Genomic DNA, 17,604 nt, shown 5'->3' on the forward strand with positions numbered 1-17,604 from the left:
AGCCTAGGATGTTACAATGAGAAGGAAAGAGAAAGAGAGGGGAGGGGGAGAGAGTGCATACTCTCTTGGGAGATAAATCAGACTTCAAAAAACGTTTTCTGTGAGAAACACTTGGCTTACGCACAAACACAGATTTCACCATGAGATCCGCCATCATTGTAGATCCACCAAATGTTTTTTTTATGTTCAATGTTGGGCATAAGACACTGTAAAACCACCAGGAATTAGGTAGAACTAAATTCCGGCCAACTGACCATCCACTCAAGGAAAAATCGGCCCACGGCAGAATGTAATTGGAGACACCCGCTGTAGATAATGGCCACTGCTCATCATTAGCCACAACATATATAGACTACGCAGGCTATAAACAGTGACTACATACATACATAGGCCATACATAGTGTTAACGTAGGAGCTTTCTCTTTTTTCAAACCCCATCTGGGGCTTCAAACAGATACAGAGGGCAGCATAGGTTAGACATTGGGGCAACACAAACAATATGCAGAGTCCCCGCAACCTACACTCCAGGCTACGTAGTCGATACATAGGGCTACACAGGTCATACACAGGGCTTACACATGCTACTCAGTTACAGCTTGTACTGCCAAAGCCTCATTAGAGTTAGTGCTGTTGTACTGTGCTGTAGGGGGGTTAGTGTCTACACTACTCTCAAGAACTGTTGGAAGGCCAAAGCACCACTGAGCCAAATACCAACAAAGTGATGGTTTGGCAGCTCCACTGAGGGAACTGAAGGTCATGTAAGGTTTGAAACTGGACATAACTGTAAGAGTGCTGTACGGTGTAAAAGGCATGTCCAGAGTAATACCTAATGGCATGTAATGTTACACTCTGTGGTCTAGTGAGCGTTAGTGGAGTACTGTTGGTTGACACTCGAGGAGGTTCCACCTTTTTGTTGGCTACATATCTTAATGAAATAGTGCAAGATTTTGGCAAGTAAGCCCTTTTTCCCCCCAGCAATGACTGGATGTTTATAGGTACACCTAGCTTGCGCTAACACTAGTTAGCAATTTCCTTCAAACTGCACACAGAGACATACATATGGTATCCATTAATTCATTTGACTCTGGCTAAGTAGAAAAAGGGCTTGACTGCCAAAATCTCGCACGATCCCTTCAAGGTATTGATGAGTCACATTCCTGCATTTACACCTTGGACCCCTATGATGCTGGTAAAATGCTGCAAAAGTTCTGGTTGCAAATGAAGTTGACTGAACTACTATGACTTCACAGAAAGAGAAACAACTCACCACTTTGTCCTCCTGTTGCAAGCATCCCGGTGGCATAGGAGAGGAAAAGAAAAAGAGATGGGAGGGAGAGATTGAAAATGTGAAATGAGGACACATCCAAACCTGCTTGAGAGAACACACCTTATGATGATAGAGGTGTTTTCATCCGAATCAAAATGAGGTAATCCACAAACTTCCTTGACAGCAGCGCAGGACTGATTGATTATGAGTTGAGGTGGTGGGGCAGGGGGACTCAACAGGACTGATTGATTATGAGTTGAGGTGGTGGGGCAGGGGGACTCAACAGGACTGATTGATTATGAGTTGAGGTGGTGGGGCAGGGGGACTCAACAGGACTGATTGATTATGAGTTGAGGTGGTGGGGCAGGGGGACTCAACCGGACTGATTGATTATGAGTTGAGGTGGTGGGGCAGGGGGACTCAACAGGACTGATTGATTATGAGTTGAGGTGGTGGGGCAGGGGGACTCAACAGGTAGGTAATCCCTGTTTCCAAGTTCTCCACAACTATCGTTCCTCTCTCACACCCACTGGCCTCTCCACACTGTGCTCGTTAGGGCTACCTAATAAGTTTGTGTGTGTGTGTGTGTGTGTGTGTGTGTGTGTGTGTGTGTGTGTGTGTGTGTGTGTGTGTGTGTGTGTGTGTGTGTGTGTGTGTGTGTGTGTGTGTGTGTGTGTGTGTGTGGTATAACTTTACTATCCTTTTGGGTTCCAAAAGTCCTCACAAGGATAGTAAAACGAGAAAAAAAAGGAAAAATGCTATTTTAATCTTAGGGGTTAGGTTTAGTGTTAGGGTTACAATTAGAATTAGGGTTAGGGGTTAGGATTAGGATTTGGGGTTAAGGTTAGGGATTAGGGAAAATAGGATTTTGAATGATAATAAATGTTTTTGTCCCCACTTGTATAGTAAAACCAATGTGTGTGTGTGTGTGTGTGTGTGTGTGTGTGTGTGTGTGTGTGTGTGTGTGTGTGTGTGTGTGTGTGTGTGTGTGTGTGTGTGTCTGTCAGTGCATGCATATATGTATGTGTGGGGGGGGGTTGATCATTAAATATCACACTGTGGGTGGCTGGGTGGGCTTCCTGCATGGGGCCACCCCTACCCCAACATGTCTGTAGCTGCCCAACCCCCCAGGGTGGAACACAGAGACCCCCCCCTGCCCCCAGTCCCTGTCTAATACCCAATTAACCTTTACCAGCCTCTACCTGGGTCATGCACTGCTGCAGCGTATACACACACACACACACACACACACACACACACACACACACACACACACACACACACACACACACACACACACACACACACACACACACACACACACACACACAAATAGCTATTCTGGCCCAGCACATTTCCTCCACCTGAGCACAAACACCTTTGCCCCTGCTTAGACTACACACCGTCAGTGAAAGTGGAGTAAACAGGGGCATTTTTGTGTGTATTTGTGTGTGTGTGTCTACAAGTATCTCTTACACTGTTGGTGCGCAAGGACACCCTCCCTCCGCAGCGGGCACAAAACTTGGTCTGGCAGTAAGAGCAGAGGCTGCCACAGCCGTCAGCAAACTTGGTCTTGTGGCAGATGCCACAGGTGGGAGCGTCGTCCCGGTGCTGACCCGTGGTGGTCTGCCGGCGCGTCTCCTCCCCCACCCGCCGCACCGTCTCCCTGTAGCTCGACATCTGCTGTTGGATACCTCTGAGAAAACAGGAAGGAAGGAAAGGTACAAAGTTAGCTAAATCAAATCAAATCAAATCAAAATGTATTTCTAAAACCCTTTTTACAACAGGGGTTGTCACAAAGTGCCTATACAGAAACCCAGCCAAAAACCCCAAACAGTAAGCAACACAGATGTAGGAGCACGGTGGCAAAAACTCCCTAGAAAGGCAGGAACCTAGGAAGAAACCTAGAGAGGAACCAGGCTCTGAGGGGTGGCCGTTCCTCTTCTGGCTGTGCCGGATGGAAACTATAAGAGTACATGGCCATTAAGGCTAGATCGTTCTTCAAGATGTTCAAACGTTCATAGATGACCAGCAGGGTCAAATAATAATAATCACAGTGGTTGTAGAGGGTGCAACAGGTCAGCACCTCAGGAGTAAATGTCAGTTGGCTTTTCATAGCCGAGCATTCAGAGGTCGAGACATCTGATTGGTAGAGAGAGAGAGAGAGAGAGAGAGAGAGAGGAACGCTTATAGGAATGCTTATAGTACGTGTCATAATACATATTAACACCTATGTATGTTTTATGAATGCATCTGTAGCCTTAAGTCATGTACAAGCGCTGTTAATGTGCAGTTATAAATGCTTATAGACAAGATCAATTCATAACAGGTTTGTAGCTTCATCCATAATACATTATAAACACATGATCATATTTACATCACAAACACATACAGTGCAGATAGTATCTTTCAAAATACTGTAACATCCAAATACTATAGGTAGAGTCAGATACATTATCTTTACTTACAGACAGGGTGTCATTGGTGTAGCCTCCTCCCCCATCAAACCAGCCTTAAAAACTACAATTCCCACAATGACAGGAGAGAGCGAGAGACTGACTGACTGCATCAAACATCCAGAAGGCCTTAGGCTATAAATCCACATTCTTCAGTACGCTACTGGTGTCACAAAATAAACTGTTCACTTGTCATACCTACAAACAAACACATCCTCCTCCCAGGACTATCCCACCAACGGTGACATCCCTGTATCGTATCCCTGTAAATACACACACACACACACACACACACACACACACACAAAGACAAAAACACTCCCCATCCCATCCCATCTTCCTGTCAGCGCCCCCAGACTCATCTCCGGTACCGATTGGCGCTAAAGGTCAGACCTGGGTCACCTGCTGTTAGGTCTCCTCAGGGTTCATATCCTGAGCTCCATGACTCTCACTAAGTCAAACTGTCACAGGCCCTGTTCAAATACATAGGTCCTGTTTGAATCATTTAGAAATGTATCCTTCCTTACTCCCCTCTGAGGAAACCACCGCTCGAACGCAGTTCAATAGGTGAGAGCAAGGATTCATAACATTCCTTTCACCAATCAATTAAGGGAAGGAGATGAGGGAAGGATGCTACCTTCAACTATTGGACTGCAGCCGACTCAACTACTCTGGCGAACTCTCTCAGATGGGAAAACTTTAAACTGAAATCTCTACTAGATTGTTGTGGAATGTTTTTTTTTGAGGGGTAAATGAAAAACATCTTCATGAGTAAACAGAGAGAGAGGAAGAGAGATAAATAGAGAGAGAGAAATATGTATTTATGAGGAGATCTGAGAGAGCCCTCAGCTTTCAAGATTCAGGGGAGACTGTCAGACAGGCGCTCATTAAGAAAAGCTAGAAAACACTGAGATTCATGAATGAGAAACAAGGTTAAACCAAAGTGAGCCCAAGCTTTACTTCTACCAGCACAAACACACACTTCCCTTCGCGTCACACCATTCAATACTTTCTCTCTTTTTTTAACCTTTATTTAACTAGGCAAGTCAGTTAAGAACAAATTCTTATTTAGAATAACAGCCTACCCCGGCTACACCCGGACGACGCTGTGCGCCGCCCTATGGGACTCCCAATCAAAGCCGGATGTGATACAGCTTGGATTCAAACCAGGGACTGTAGTGACGTCTCTTGCACTGAGATGCAGTGCCTTAGACCGCTGCGCCACTCGGGAGCCCAATATAAATAAACCCTTTGTGAAATGCACATTTGTCCAAGTCCAAATAGGGCCAACAATTCACTCTGGGAAAACAACATTAGCATGAAGCATCCCATATAGTAATTGCTAGAGTAATTACGCCATGCAGCACTAACAAGCTTGCTGAGAGTCAAGGACAACAGTAGCAACAACAAAGCCTACTGTACAATACGGAATGCAGACCCATAAATACACACAGCGTTACAGGCATACTGACATTGGAGGTTTCAATTTGGTCTGATCATGTTAGGGCCCTCTACCTTCCTACCTAAAGCAGTGAATGGTGTGGCTATTCATCCAGAGCATTGGAGAGCGATTATTTCCCCAGGCCCCTCCAATCGAGGGGGAAGGAGTCAAAGGAGTCCTCTAGATGATTTGAAAAGCCAGCCGTGTCTCAGCCACGGTGCGTGGCGTCACCTAACAAGGACAAACGTCCTGCGGCACACACGCCGTCCCCCATTCATCAAGCCCTGGCAGGATGGCCCTGGTCCCCCATATACAGCGCTGGCTGTAAATCCTCCAGCACACACACACACACACACACACACACACACACACACACACACACACACACACACACACACACACACACACACACACACACACACACAATGTCCCAGAGGAGCAATGGGTCTGTGCGGTTGGTCTCTAATCTGTGTGACACCCGTATGATAGAGCTGTGCTGCTCAATGGCTCATGTTAAAGTCCTCAATACCGGCAGTGTCTTGAGTCAAAAAACAGCCCATCCCACGTGTGCAATATGGTGAAAAGTCCTAGTACCAAGTCAATCAAAGGACAATGCCAAGCTAATGTTTTTACACATCAAATTCATTATGATTTATTCTGATCTACACGATGTCTCTATAGACCAGGGGTGTCAAACTCATTCCATGGAGGGCCTTGTGTCTGCTGGTTCTTGTTTTTTTCTTTCATTTAAGACCTAGACAACTAGTTGAGGGGTGTTCCTTACTAATTAATGACCTGCATTCATCAACCAAGTACAAGGGAGGAACGATCACCCGCAGCCACTCAGCCCTCCATGGAATGAGTTTGACAGGTGCTCTAGGTGCAAGAGGATAGGTGCTGTTTCAGGACTGAGGAGTGAACCTCACTCCCAAAATTCCTTCACACTCCATAGGAGAGTGGGGATATATGAGCATGTCCTGGCACCATTGCAATGGATTCTGGGTAATGGAATCTCATGTTACCAGCTGGGAGAGGTTTCCGGTTATAGTTTCTCACTGAGGGGAACTGTGAGTGTATTTAGTGCTGAATACAAAACCCGAGCCCTAGCCCTTATCCCTAGACACTCCTTATAACCACTCTAAATAACAATATAGTCATTCATCAGATGCTTTTATTCAAAGCGACTTTGAGTTAATATGTGACCGGTGGCCACTAATGTGCCTTTTAGCCCTCTGTCTTGCCCACCAGGTGCGTCTGGTTGGCTAATCAAGGGCGTGGTTGTGCCAGTGTGTATTTAAGCAGAGCGCTTCCTTCCATTTGGGAGATTGTTTTGTTATTTGGAAGGTTGGCGTGCCTTTGGAGGACGAGAGTGGGGCCAGTGCTAGCCCAAATATTTTGTAAGTATAGTGTGTGTGTAACAGCGCCGGTAAACGTTATACTGAGTTCCACTCTCCTCCTCCTTGGGCACGCCAGCCTGAGTGAGTGCAGTGGACCTGCTGATTGTTTAATGTGTGAAATGGATTTGATTATGTAAACCTCAACATAGGACACTTGGGAGAATTAAGATGGGATTGCTATGGAAATTGTGCGCGCTTAACCTGGAAATGTATCATTGTGCATTTGTTTTCAACACAGACCATAGAAAGAAACTGACTATGTTGGAAACTTCAATTATTAAATAGTTGAATATTTTGTGGAGAATAAACCCCAATTTGCACTCACTCAGGCTGGCGTGCCCAAGGAGGAGAGCGGAACTCAGTATAATGTTTACTGCCGCTGTTACATAAAATATACTTACAAAAGTCATCTTTAAGACTCTTTGGATTTGGGCTATCACTGTCCCCGCTCTTGTCCTCCAAAAGCACGCCAATCTTTCAAAAGACAAAAAAAAAACCTCCAGACGGAATGAAGCGCTCTGCTTAAATACACTGGCACAACCACGCCCTTGATCAGCCAACCAGATGGACCTGGTGGGCAAGCCCGAGGGATAGAAGGTGTGTTAGGTGGCCAATGAACTTAATCTATATTATTATTTAGAGTGGCTATGGAGCAGGGGCTAGGGCTAGATTTTGCACCCCACCGGTCACACACACATGTCCAATATATGTACCACATGCAGGAATCCAACCCACAACCCTGGTGTTGCTAGCCGACTGAGCCATGAGACCTATGGGTACTCTGTATCTGTACTAATAAGCATTCATAAACTCACTCCCACTCCACCTGATAGAGCTGCAGTGACTAAGGGTTCCCTTCGTGACTCACCCTCTCATCTCAGATCGATATTCAAAAGGCAAGCGGACATTAATCAAAAGACAATGAGTGAGTGTCAAAGAAGAGCGAGAGAGAATCACTTCACAGCCATTTAGAAATGAATCTCTCTCTCTCTCTTTCTAAACAGGAGGAGTCATCCACCTGATTGATTTCTGTAAATTCACAGTCCTATAATAGACGAGCTTTAAAAAAAAAATAAGTTTCTTCCTCCTCCTGCTATTTGCAAAATTGGAAAGCAGTAAAGGGTGCCAGCCTTGTGACTGGTCCCCTGTAGCGCTAGAATAAAGGAGAGACGTGTGTGGTCGTGTGTGGTCTTGTGTGGTCGTGTGTGGTCGTGTGTGTTTAGGTGGGAGGGGATTGAAGCTTATGACAACTTATTTTATATCAAATAGACAAAATAACACTTTGCTCTATGTTAGATAGTTGGTTTAGCCCACTAAATTACTCTCCTCTGTTCCTATGCTAGGCAGGTTGGTCTGTTCCCGCTCTGGACGGCACCTCACCACCATATGGAATCAGCGGCACACAGTAAGCCACAGTCTCTCTTTCTGTCTCTCACTCTCTTAGGTTTTCTCTCTCCCTGGCAGGATCTGCACTTCCCCCTCCCTCCTTTGCTTCCGGCAAATCTGTCGCCATGCTGAGTGGCCCGGGTGGTGTATAGCGTCACCTTCCCCCTCTCCAACCATCCATCCATCTCTTTCTTCAGCTCTCTCACTCATCCGCCTCCACCTCTCTCTCCTTCGCCCCCTCTCCTCTGGTGTGCACAATCCTCAACTATGGTTAGATTTTCCCCTTCGAACCTCCCAAATTCAATTACACCGATTGGGTGAAAAGGTGGATGTAGAAGCAAAACCTAATTATTTTCTTACCATAGCAGAGGAGCACACTGTGTTCTTTCAACCATTTTCAATTCAATTCAATTTAAGAGATTTATTGGCATGGGAAACATATGTTTACATTGCCATAGCAAGTGGACTAAACTCAGCAAAAAAAGAAACGTCCTCTCACTGTCAACTGCGTTTATTTTCAGCAAACTTAACATGTGTAAATATTTGTATGAACATAACAAGATTCAACAACTGAGACATAAACTGAAGTTCCGCAGACATTGTCACGACTTCAGCCGAAGTCGGTCCCTCTCCTTGTTCGGGCTGCGTTCGGCGGTCGACGTCACCAGCCTTCTAGCTGTAACTGACAATTAACCTGTAAGTCTATGTCGTTGTTTTTTGTTTGATTTGTTTACGTGTTCGCTATGCGGGGGAAATGATAAGACAAGCGGAACTACGTGGCTAATAACTGTTGTAACGGGGATCATTATCGTAGCAACACACCTTTGGAGTGAAGGCAATCCGGCGCTGTGTTAGCTAAGGTTTCATGTCTTCGGGTGTAGTTCGTAAAGGTTGAAGTGTGTATGTTAGGATGGTAACGTTATAATAATTAAGGATGAAGCGTGAATTCATGCCAGGAATATTAAGTGTGAAGTTTTGATTTCCTCTCTTCTGTAATAAGCAGCCAATTAGGTATTTTTCCTTTATTCATGTGTTTAATCTGATACTGTTATAGCTCCAGCTAAACTGTTTATGTATGTAAGCACTTCAGAGTTATACCAAGCTAATAAGTCACTCGTAAGACAAGAAGGTGTAAGAGTGTGCTTAACTGTATTTTCATTTACTTTATAGTTCTCACGGAAGGTGATAATTCTGACTAAAACTACAGAATAAAGCCGCCAGTTAAAATCAAGGAAAGGTTGTGCTCGTGGTTACTGGAGGGAGCTACACTAGCCATCGCCGATCCACTTTTCATTTTCCATTTGTTTTGTCTTTGTCTTACACACCTGGTTTCAATCCCCCAATTACTTGTTCATTATTTAACCCTCTGTTCCCCCATGTTTGTTTGTGAGTGATTGTTGTTATGTATTATGTCCGTTTATTGTGGGCTCGCTTATTTTGTATTGTATTTGTCTATTTTGAGTAAAATACGTTTATTTACTCATATCTGCTGTCCTGCGCCTGACTACTCTACACCAGCTACACACAGACTGCATTACAGACGTGACTAACAGAAATTAAATAATGTGTCCCTGAACAAAGGGGGGGGGGGGTCAAAATGAAAATGAACAGTCAGTATCTGGTGTGGCCACCAGCTGCATTAAGTACTGCAGTGCATCTCCTCCTCATGGACTGCACCAGATTTGCCCGTTCTTGCTGTGAGATGTTACCCCACTCTTCCACCAAGGCACCTGCAAGTTCCCGGAGTTTGCGAATTATCTTTGAAAGACAGGGTCCTGAAAAAGGGACATTTCTTTTTTTTGCTGAGTTTATTTACAATGGTGTTTGTTCTTCGCTGGTTGCCCTTTTCTTGTGGCAACAGGTCACAAATCTTTCTGCTCTGATGGCACACTGTGGTATTTCACCCAATAGATATGGGAGTTTATCAAAATAGGGTTTGTTTTTTAATGCTTTGTGGATCTGTGTAATCTGAGGGAAATATGTGTCTCTAATATGGTCATACATTTGGCAGGAGGTTAGGAAGTGCAGCTCAGTTTCCACCTCATTTTGTGGGCAGTGTGCACATAGCCTGTCTTCTCTTGAGAGCCAAGTCTGCCAACGGCGGCCTTTCTCAATAGCAAGGCTATGCTCACTGAGTCTGTACATAGTCAAAGCTTTCCTCAAGTTTGGGTCAGTCACAGTGGTCAGGTATTCCGCCACTGTGTACTCTCTGTTTAGGGCCAAATTGCATTCTAGTTTGCTGTTTTTTTGGTGAATCTTTCCAATGTGTCTCTCTCTTCCTTTTATCTCTCTGTTCAGCTCAGCTGCTCTCTCACACATTTCTCTCCACCACACACTCACTCTTTCCTCTCCTCATCTCTGCCTCCCTCTTCAGTCAACCTTATACTGGGTGCCCTTCTTGGTGGTTATGTACAGTAGGTTCACTTCGCCAGTACTGATTCACCAACTCTGATTCACAACACACCAACGTCAAGACACATGCACTGCATTGATTAGTGACTGCTACACAAACTCTCCTTGGGTACATGGAGTGACATTACTTTCTCCTCAATAGGACCGCTCACGTGTCTTAGACTGGTCTGGAGGGCCTATCCTCATTACCGAGTGGGACTTCAACAAGCCTGCAGCTCCAAGACAATAACATTTACTAGCAGAGAGAGTGAGGGATGGAGAGAGAAAAGAGGAAGAGTCAGTCCACTTGAGAAGACATTCCGCTCTGTCAAGAACACACCTCCTTACTTACACACCGTCACAGGCTTAAAGAGCACTAATGTCACACACACACACGCAGGCCCAGGCCCACGCGCACGCATAGTCATTAGCCAGATACCTGAGGATGTCTAGAAGACAGATAAAAGACAGAGGGAGGGAGATAAAGAGGACGATATAGAGAAAGAGATTGGCCGCTAGAAATAGATAGATGGGGAGAAAAGATGAGGAAGACAGATGGAGAGAGCACCAAAGCCAACAGCAGAGCTAAGTGGGTAGTGTGCTCCCCAGACAGAGCTCCATATGGCTTGGCACAGTTGTACAGAGCTCTACCTTTAGCAGGGTGGACACCGTCTACAATCACACACACACACACACGCACACACAAACCTCACACCATACAGGGAACAATATCCTGTAGTTACAGAAAGATACCGTACATAAGTCATGCTAGGCTGTGTTGAGTTAGCTGTGTGCTAACTGCGCTTCTCTAGTTGTCTGGACAGTAGCCATGCTTTCACCTGTGAAGACACATAGAAGTAAGCAGTCAGGAACTACACGTGATTGGATAGCAGTCTCCTGACCCTGGCGCCATGGCAATGGCCCAGTAACACTGCAGTCCCCTCCTGAGGTTTTGAGATTGGCTGGTAGTCACTTCCTGCGCTCTATGATTGGCTAGTATCCTAGTCCTCTCAGGGGTCTCTCTGCTCAATGGGGTATATCAGCGACATAAGCTAGGCCTTATAGATACATCCCTGTCATAGAGGGGAGAGTAATGTAAGCTCTGTATGGTAAATATACACTGGTCCAAGCACACCAAGACAGTTGTGAAGAGGGCACGACAAAACCTATTCCCGACTGAAAAGATTTGGCATGGGTCCTCAGATCCTCAAAAGGTTCTACAGCTGCACCATCGAGAGCATCCTGACTGGTTGCATCACTGCCTGGTATGGCAACTGCTCAGCCTCCGACCGCAAGGGTAGTGCGAACGGCCCAGTACATCACCGGGGCCAAGCTTCCTGCCATCCAGGACCTCTATACCAGGTGGTGTCAGCCACCCAAGTCATAGACTGTTCTCTCTGCTACCGCATGGCAAGTGGTACCGGAGCGCCAAGTCTACAGTAGGTCCAAGAGGCTTCTAAATAGGTTCTACCCCCAAGCCATAAGACTCCTGAACACCTAATCAAATGGCTACCCAGACTAATTGCATTGCCCCCCCCCCCCCCCCCTTTTACACCGCTGCTACTTCTGTTGTTATCATCTATGCATAGTCACTTTAATAACTCTACCTACATGTACATATTACCTCAACTAACCGGTGCCCCCCCTCCCCACACATTGACTCTGTACCAGTACCCCCCTGTATACAGTCTCGCTATTGTTATTTTACTGCTGCTCTTTAATTACTTGTTACTTTTATTTCTTATCTGTATTTCTTTAAACTGCATTGTTGGTTAGGGGCTCGTAAGTAAGCATTTCACTGTAAGGTCTACACCTGTTGTATTCGGCGCATGTGACTAATACAATTTGATTTAATTTGAGTGTACAAAATATTAGGAATACCTTCCTAATACTGAGTTGCACCCCCCTCCCCTCCCCTCAAACCCTTAGCCCTAGGAACAGCCTCAATTTGTCGGGGTATGGACTTTACAATGTGCTGAAAGCGTTCCACAGGGATGCTGGCCCATGCTGACTCCAATGATTCCCACAGTTGTTTCAAGTTGGCTGGATGTCCTTTGGGTGGGGGACCATTCTTGATACACACGGGAAACTGTTGAGTGTGAAAAACCCAGCAGTGTTGTAGTTCTTGACACACTACTGCCATACCCCTTTCAAAGGCACTTAAATATTTTGTCTTACCCATTCACCCTCTGAATGGCACACATACACAATTTCTCGATTGTCTAAAGGCTTAAAAATCCTTCTTTAACCTGTCTCCTCCCCTTCATCTATACTGATTGAAGTGGATTCAACAAGTGACATCAATAAGGGATCATAGCTTTCACCTGGATTCACCTGGTCAGTCTATGTCATGGAAAGAGCAGTTTTGTACACTCAGAGTAAAGTTAGAGAATTTGCTCATGTTTGACATGAGTTTTAGTGAGAATGTTACATGGCGGTAGGTGATGCTAATTCTAAGAAGTTGTCATACATAGCCTATTTTGCTCTGTGGGCAAGGGGGAAGACATGGCTTTTGAGGGGTCATCTCTTTAATGTACTGAGAATGATGGAAACGTTTCCCTCTATCAACAGGATGAGTAGGTCTACCATTAATGCATTCTGAGTTCACTTCGCTACCCTTTACAGAAATATGCTTTCCATTACTTGAGCTTCCTGAATTCATATCACAGATCCACATCTATGCTCATCTAGAATCAGAGAAAAACAGATAATAGCCTGCATGTCAAATGATACACAACTACTTAGAGTTCACTGCTTTTTGACTAGGGAAAGTGGCTAAGGTCAAACATGCATTATGTAGGGGATATGATGTCATTTGAGAAATGGCCAGATATGATAAGCATATCTTAATTAATATCTTAATCCCACGGGGGACCAGTACGGACAAAAAAAATGTATGAAATGTATGCATTCACTACTGTAAGTCGCTCTGGATAAGAGCGTCTGCTAAATGACAAAAATGTAAATGTAAATGTAATTCATAAATAAAGTTCAGACCGGCCTGCTGACCGGGATTCCATGATATGATGTCATAATTGGGCCACATTCCGGGATTCCTCGGGGAAGCAGATGTGATCCAGCTGATTTGCCCCTTAATCCCACCGCTCTCTGATCCAACCTCTCACACACACATGCATGCTTGCGCAAAACACACACACGCACAAGTGCACGTGAAGCACACACACACTCGCATGCAACAACCACTCACACACACAAAACGTCAACGTGCACGACCACATAGAAATAATGACTTACAGTACATACACACACAACGGGTTCATTGTGCTGCAGACACAATCTCCATGACAGACATAAGCCTAAAGTACTGACCACAGCTCCCGCTCCCAAGAACAGCTAAACATACATTACACACAGACGCACACATTCTCAACTGCATCCTCAAACTCACCTCAGTTAAAGGGGCCTTAGATGTTGGACTGATAGTTGACATACCGGTACTTCAATATGACATACTTATCACTCTGGGTGAATACTGGCTGTTTTCCTCATCAGAGCCAGAGTGATAGGAAGTCGTCCCTTACTAGACATCTGGGCTCAGATTACCCAAACCCAAATTCTAACCTTCTGACCATTAGGAGGATACAGAATATCTGACCCTGCACTAGCCGTTAGGGGCATCACGCTTAACCACGTATCCATAACACAAACCCATGTCAAAGACTCAATGATGGTCCAATAGCACATAAGAGCTAACTAACAGGTGATGTCCATCTTCTCACTGGGTTGTGGAATGTTGTGGTTGACATTAGCTTGGGAGCTAACGCGAGTCTTCAGAGCCCTATACTACGTACATGGTTTGAGAAGTTAGCGTGGTAACTTTGGTCAACTCTGAGTTCAACTCGGGATAACCGATACCACGAAAGTGGCTCACCTTTTAGGCAGGTACATTTCTATGGCAACGAATCATTCAGATCTAACCTGCTACCGGGCAGGCTAACTCAGGGCTTACTACATTTATTCTGAATAAAGTGTCTGAGTCATGAGTTGAGGACGGATGAAATCAGATTCCCTCCCTCTCGCAAAGATTGCGTCATCATCCCCTTCAATGCACAAGCATCATCCCCTTCATTTTTTGTGTGTAGCACCATTATACATTTAGTAATGACAGAATGCATTTCAAACTTTAAGCACAGTAAAACCTGTGTATGACAAATACAACTATTTTAACAATAGGAATGTGGGAGAAAAGATGCTTGTGCATTGAAAAGCACACCAAAGACGCCATCAATGATAAATAATAAAATAAACACGGCACTCCAACAAGCCCGTTTCACACATTAGCCTGCTGAATTTGCAAGATAACTTTTCTTTCATTTAGATTTCGGCACAAATGAAAACGCGACACTGACTCTCCCATAGATTGATGTTTCAGCATGGTCTCAATGAAGAGTTCTGACTCTCCCATAGATTGATGTTTCAGCATGGTCTCAATGAAGAGTTCTGACTCTCCCATAGATTGATGTTTCAGCATGGTCTCAATGAAGAGTTCTGACTCTCCCATAGATTGATGTTTCAGCATGGTCTCAATGAAGAGTTCTGACTCTCCCATAGATTGATGTTTCAGCATGGTCTCAATGAAGAGTTCTGACTCTCCCATAGATTGATGTTTCAGCATGGTCTCAATGAAGTTTGGCATTCGACTAGCCACAGGTGACATGAATACGCCGTTACAAGCCTGCTAGAGTTAGCGGCAGGCAGACGAGTAATATTCACCGTCATAGTATGGATGAAGCCTGAGCTGGAACGTGAAGCTAACAGAAGCTTCAATCGTAGTATATCCCTCTGGTCTAAGACAAAGTTACTCATTACGTGAAGATAGTTAAGTTCACCATCTCATCCGTTACATTTCGCTCCCTTTTGACCACCTTGTCATCAAAGACCCATAACCAGCTTTAGCCACCAATGTGACAGACTGGGTTCGAACCCAGGTCTTCTGACCGCCCCAAGACTATGTTAGAATAACTGAACATTAAAAGAAATAACAGACAGCAAAATATGGTTGTATAATGGTTTTTACCGGACATCGTTTTGCTGAGGAGGCTTCTTCTGCCCAACCAGGTTCACAGTTCTTGCTTGGATGGGCTTCTCCTCCCTGAAACACACAAGAGGGACAGTGTTGTTGGAATTTTGTCAGAAAATGATGTTAAAAATGAGGGTTCTTTTAGAAGGTGGACGTATGACTCGTATGACTCGATTTAGACATTTACACAGTTGCTGACGCCTGCCAGATCTTACAACGCCTGGATAGGTATTTAACGTATCAGCTAACCAGATATGTTATAGCAATCTGGTGGCCGACTGCACAGTCAATGACGTGCCACGCGACCATTGGTTGATGCATGGAACCTCTGAGCAGAAGATCCCAGGGCAGTGATTGGGGACATTGCCCTGTGTAGTGCTGTCTTTCGGATGGGACGTTAAACGGGTGTCCTGACTCTCTGTGGTCACTAAAAGATCCCAATGGAACTTATCGTCAGAGTAGTGGTGTTAACCCTGGTGTCATGGCTTTATTCCCACTCTGGTCCTCATACCATCATGTTCACCTAATCATCCCCAGCTTCCAATTGGCTCTTTCATCCCCCCTCCTCTCCTCTGTAACTATTCCCCAGGCTGTTGCTGTAAATGAGAATGTGTTCTCAGTCAACTTACCTGGTAAAATAAATAAACATGAAATACATCAGGCGTGTTCCTCTGCCCAGGTGTTGCTGACACATGCCAGATCCTACAGCGCCTGGATAGGTATCGTAACTATCAGCTAACCACATCATATGTTATAGCAATCTGACAGTCGATGACGTGGCACACAACAATTGGTTGATGAATGCAACGTCTGAGCAGGGGAATGTGACCATCTACTCCACTACTTCCTGTTCTTCTTCAACAATTAACCAACGTCTGATTGATCAGAATAGAGAAAATTAGTTGCTAGGTAGATAATCAATTACAAAAACGTGATTCACCATATTTTATAACTACACAACTTTGACTTAGAAAACAATAATATCTCTGATCAAATAATTATACAAAAGTATGTTTTTCACTTTTATCTCGAAATGACAATCGGATATATATATTTCTTCATAAATGTTACATACACATCAATGGGTCCTCTGATCATCTTGATCACAGAGAAAACACTAAGAGAACCCCACAACATGATGTGTTCTGTCTAAAACTGAAAGGGGGGACAGATCTGTAACAACACCTTGTGTTTGAGCTGTCATTAGATGGGTGTCTGACTGTCCAGTATAGCTGTTCAAACCTCCCAACTTCAATTACACCGATTGGGTGAAAAGGTTGATGTAGAAGCAAAACCTCCTTCTTAGGTTACAGTAGCAGAGGAGCACACTGTGTTCTTACAACCAGCAGGTTTTTTCTGACTATGTGACCTATCCAGGAAAATGTATCCGCATACAGAACATACACCCACACTGCACATGCACAGGCAGTTACTGTAGTATGAATACAAAAGCACTGTGTAAACATTGATATGGCGGGTTGGATTGAATTCCAGCGTGTGTGTGTGTGTGTGTGTGTGTGTGTGTGTGTGTGTGTGTGTGTGTGTGTGTGTGTGTGTGTGTGTGTGTGTTCGTACTAGGCTACTGTGGCCACACGGCTGTCTACAGGTTTCATCACCGCTTCTCACATTAGTGGGTTCATCAAAAGTATTTACAGCATAGAATTAGATTAGATGACATATCAGTCCAGCCTGGGTCTACCATGATCTGATGTTGTGATTAGAGTAAACGATCCTATAGGATATACACGTAGGTGAGTTCTGTGGATGTAAGACTTACACAAGGCTGTTTTCAGCGTTGCCTTATCGCTAGAGTGTGGGCACATAGCCTACTGTAGCATAGGTCCCAATTTAGATCACACAGCACACCATGCAAGCATGCATACACACACACACACACACAAGCTACAGTAGCTTATGTGCTCCGACTAGCAATAAGGCAGAGCTGAAATATAGTCTTGATGCATAGCCTATGATGAAAATTATGAAAATGATGCATGACCACTTATGCATTGGACAATTCCTTCTTTAGATGCAATGAATCGATCTGCAGATTCAGTGCAGGGCTAGCACTCTGCAAAAGGAGCCTAAAATAGAACACAGACGTGAATAGCAGAGAAGAAGGGCTTCTCATGGGAGCCTAGTTATTCATTCTATATAAGACTATGCGATAGCAGTGACTGTGGTCTGACGTCATATCACCTCGCTGCAGTTTGTCAGACTATCCG

The 17,604-nt window shown here is 44.7% G+C and overlaps 1 protein-coding gene across 16 annotated transcripts in view; it reads right to left on the reverse strand.

The window, feature by feature from the left end:
* LOC106577074 (regulating synaptic membrane exocytosis protein 1) overlaps positions 1 to 17,604 on the reverse strand; it is a 71,291-nt gene that overhangs the window by 51,587 nt on the left and 2,100 nt on the right. For all 16 annotated transcript variants that reach the window (XM_045700822.1, XM_045700835.1, XM_045700825.1 and 13 more), the window contains exons 2-4: positions 15,377 to 15,451; positions 2,744 to 2,963; positions 1,268 to 1,279 (exon numbers count right to left, since the gene is read on the reverse strand). In XM_045700822.1, coding sequence (XP_045556778.1) covers positions 1,268 to 1,279; positions 2,744 to 2,963; positions 15,377 to 15,451 — 307 coding nt within the window. The remainder of the gene's footprint in view (positions 1 to 1,267; positions 1,280 to 2,743; positions 2,964 to 15,376; positions 15,452 to 17,604) is intronic.

This window comes from Salmo salar, chromosome ssa18 (assembly GCF_905237065.1).
Source record: "Salmo salar chromosome ssa18, Ssal_v3.1, whole genome shotgun sequence".
In the NCBI taxonomy this organism is placed as follows: Eukaryota; Metazoa; Chordata; class Actinopteri; order Salmoniformes; family Salmonidae; genus Salmo; species Salmo salar.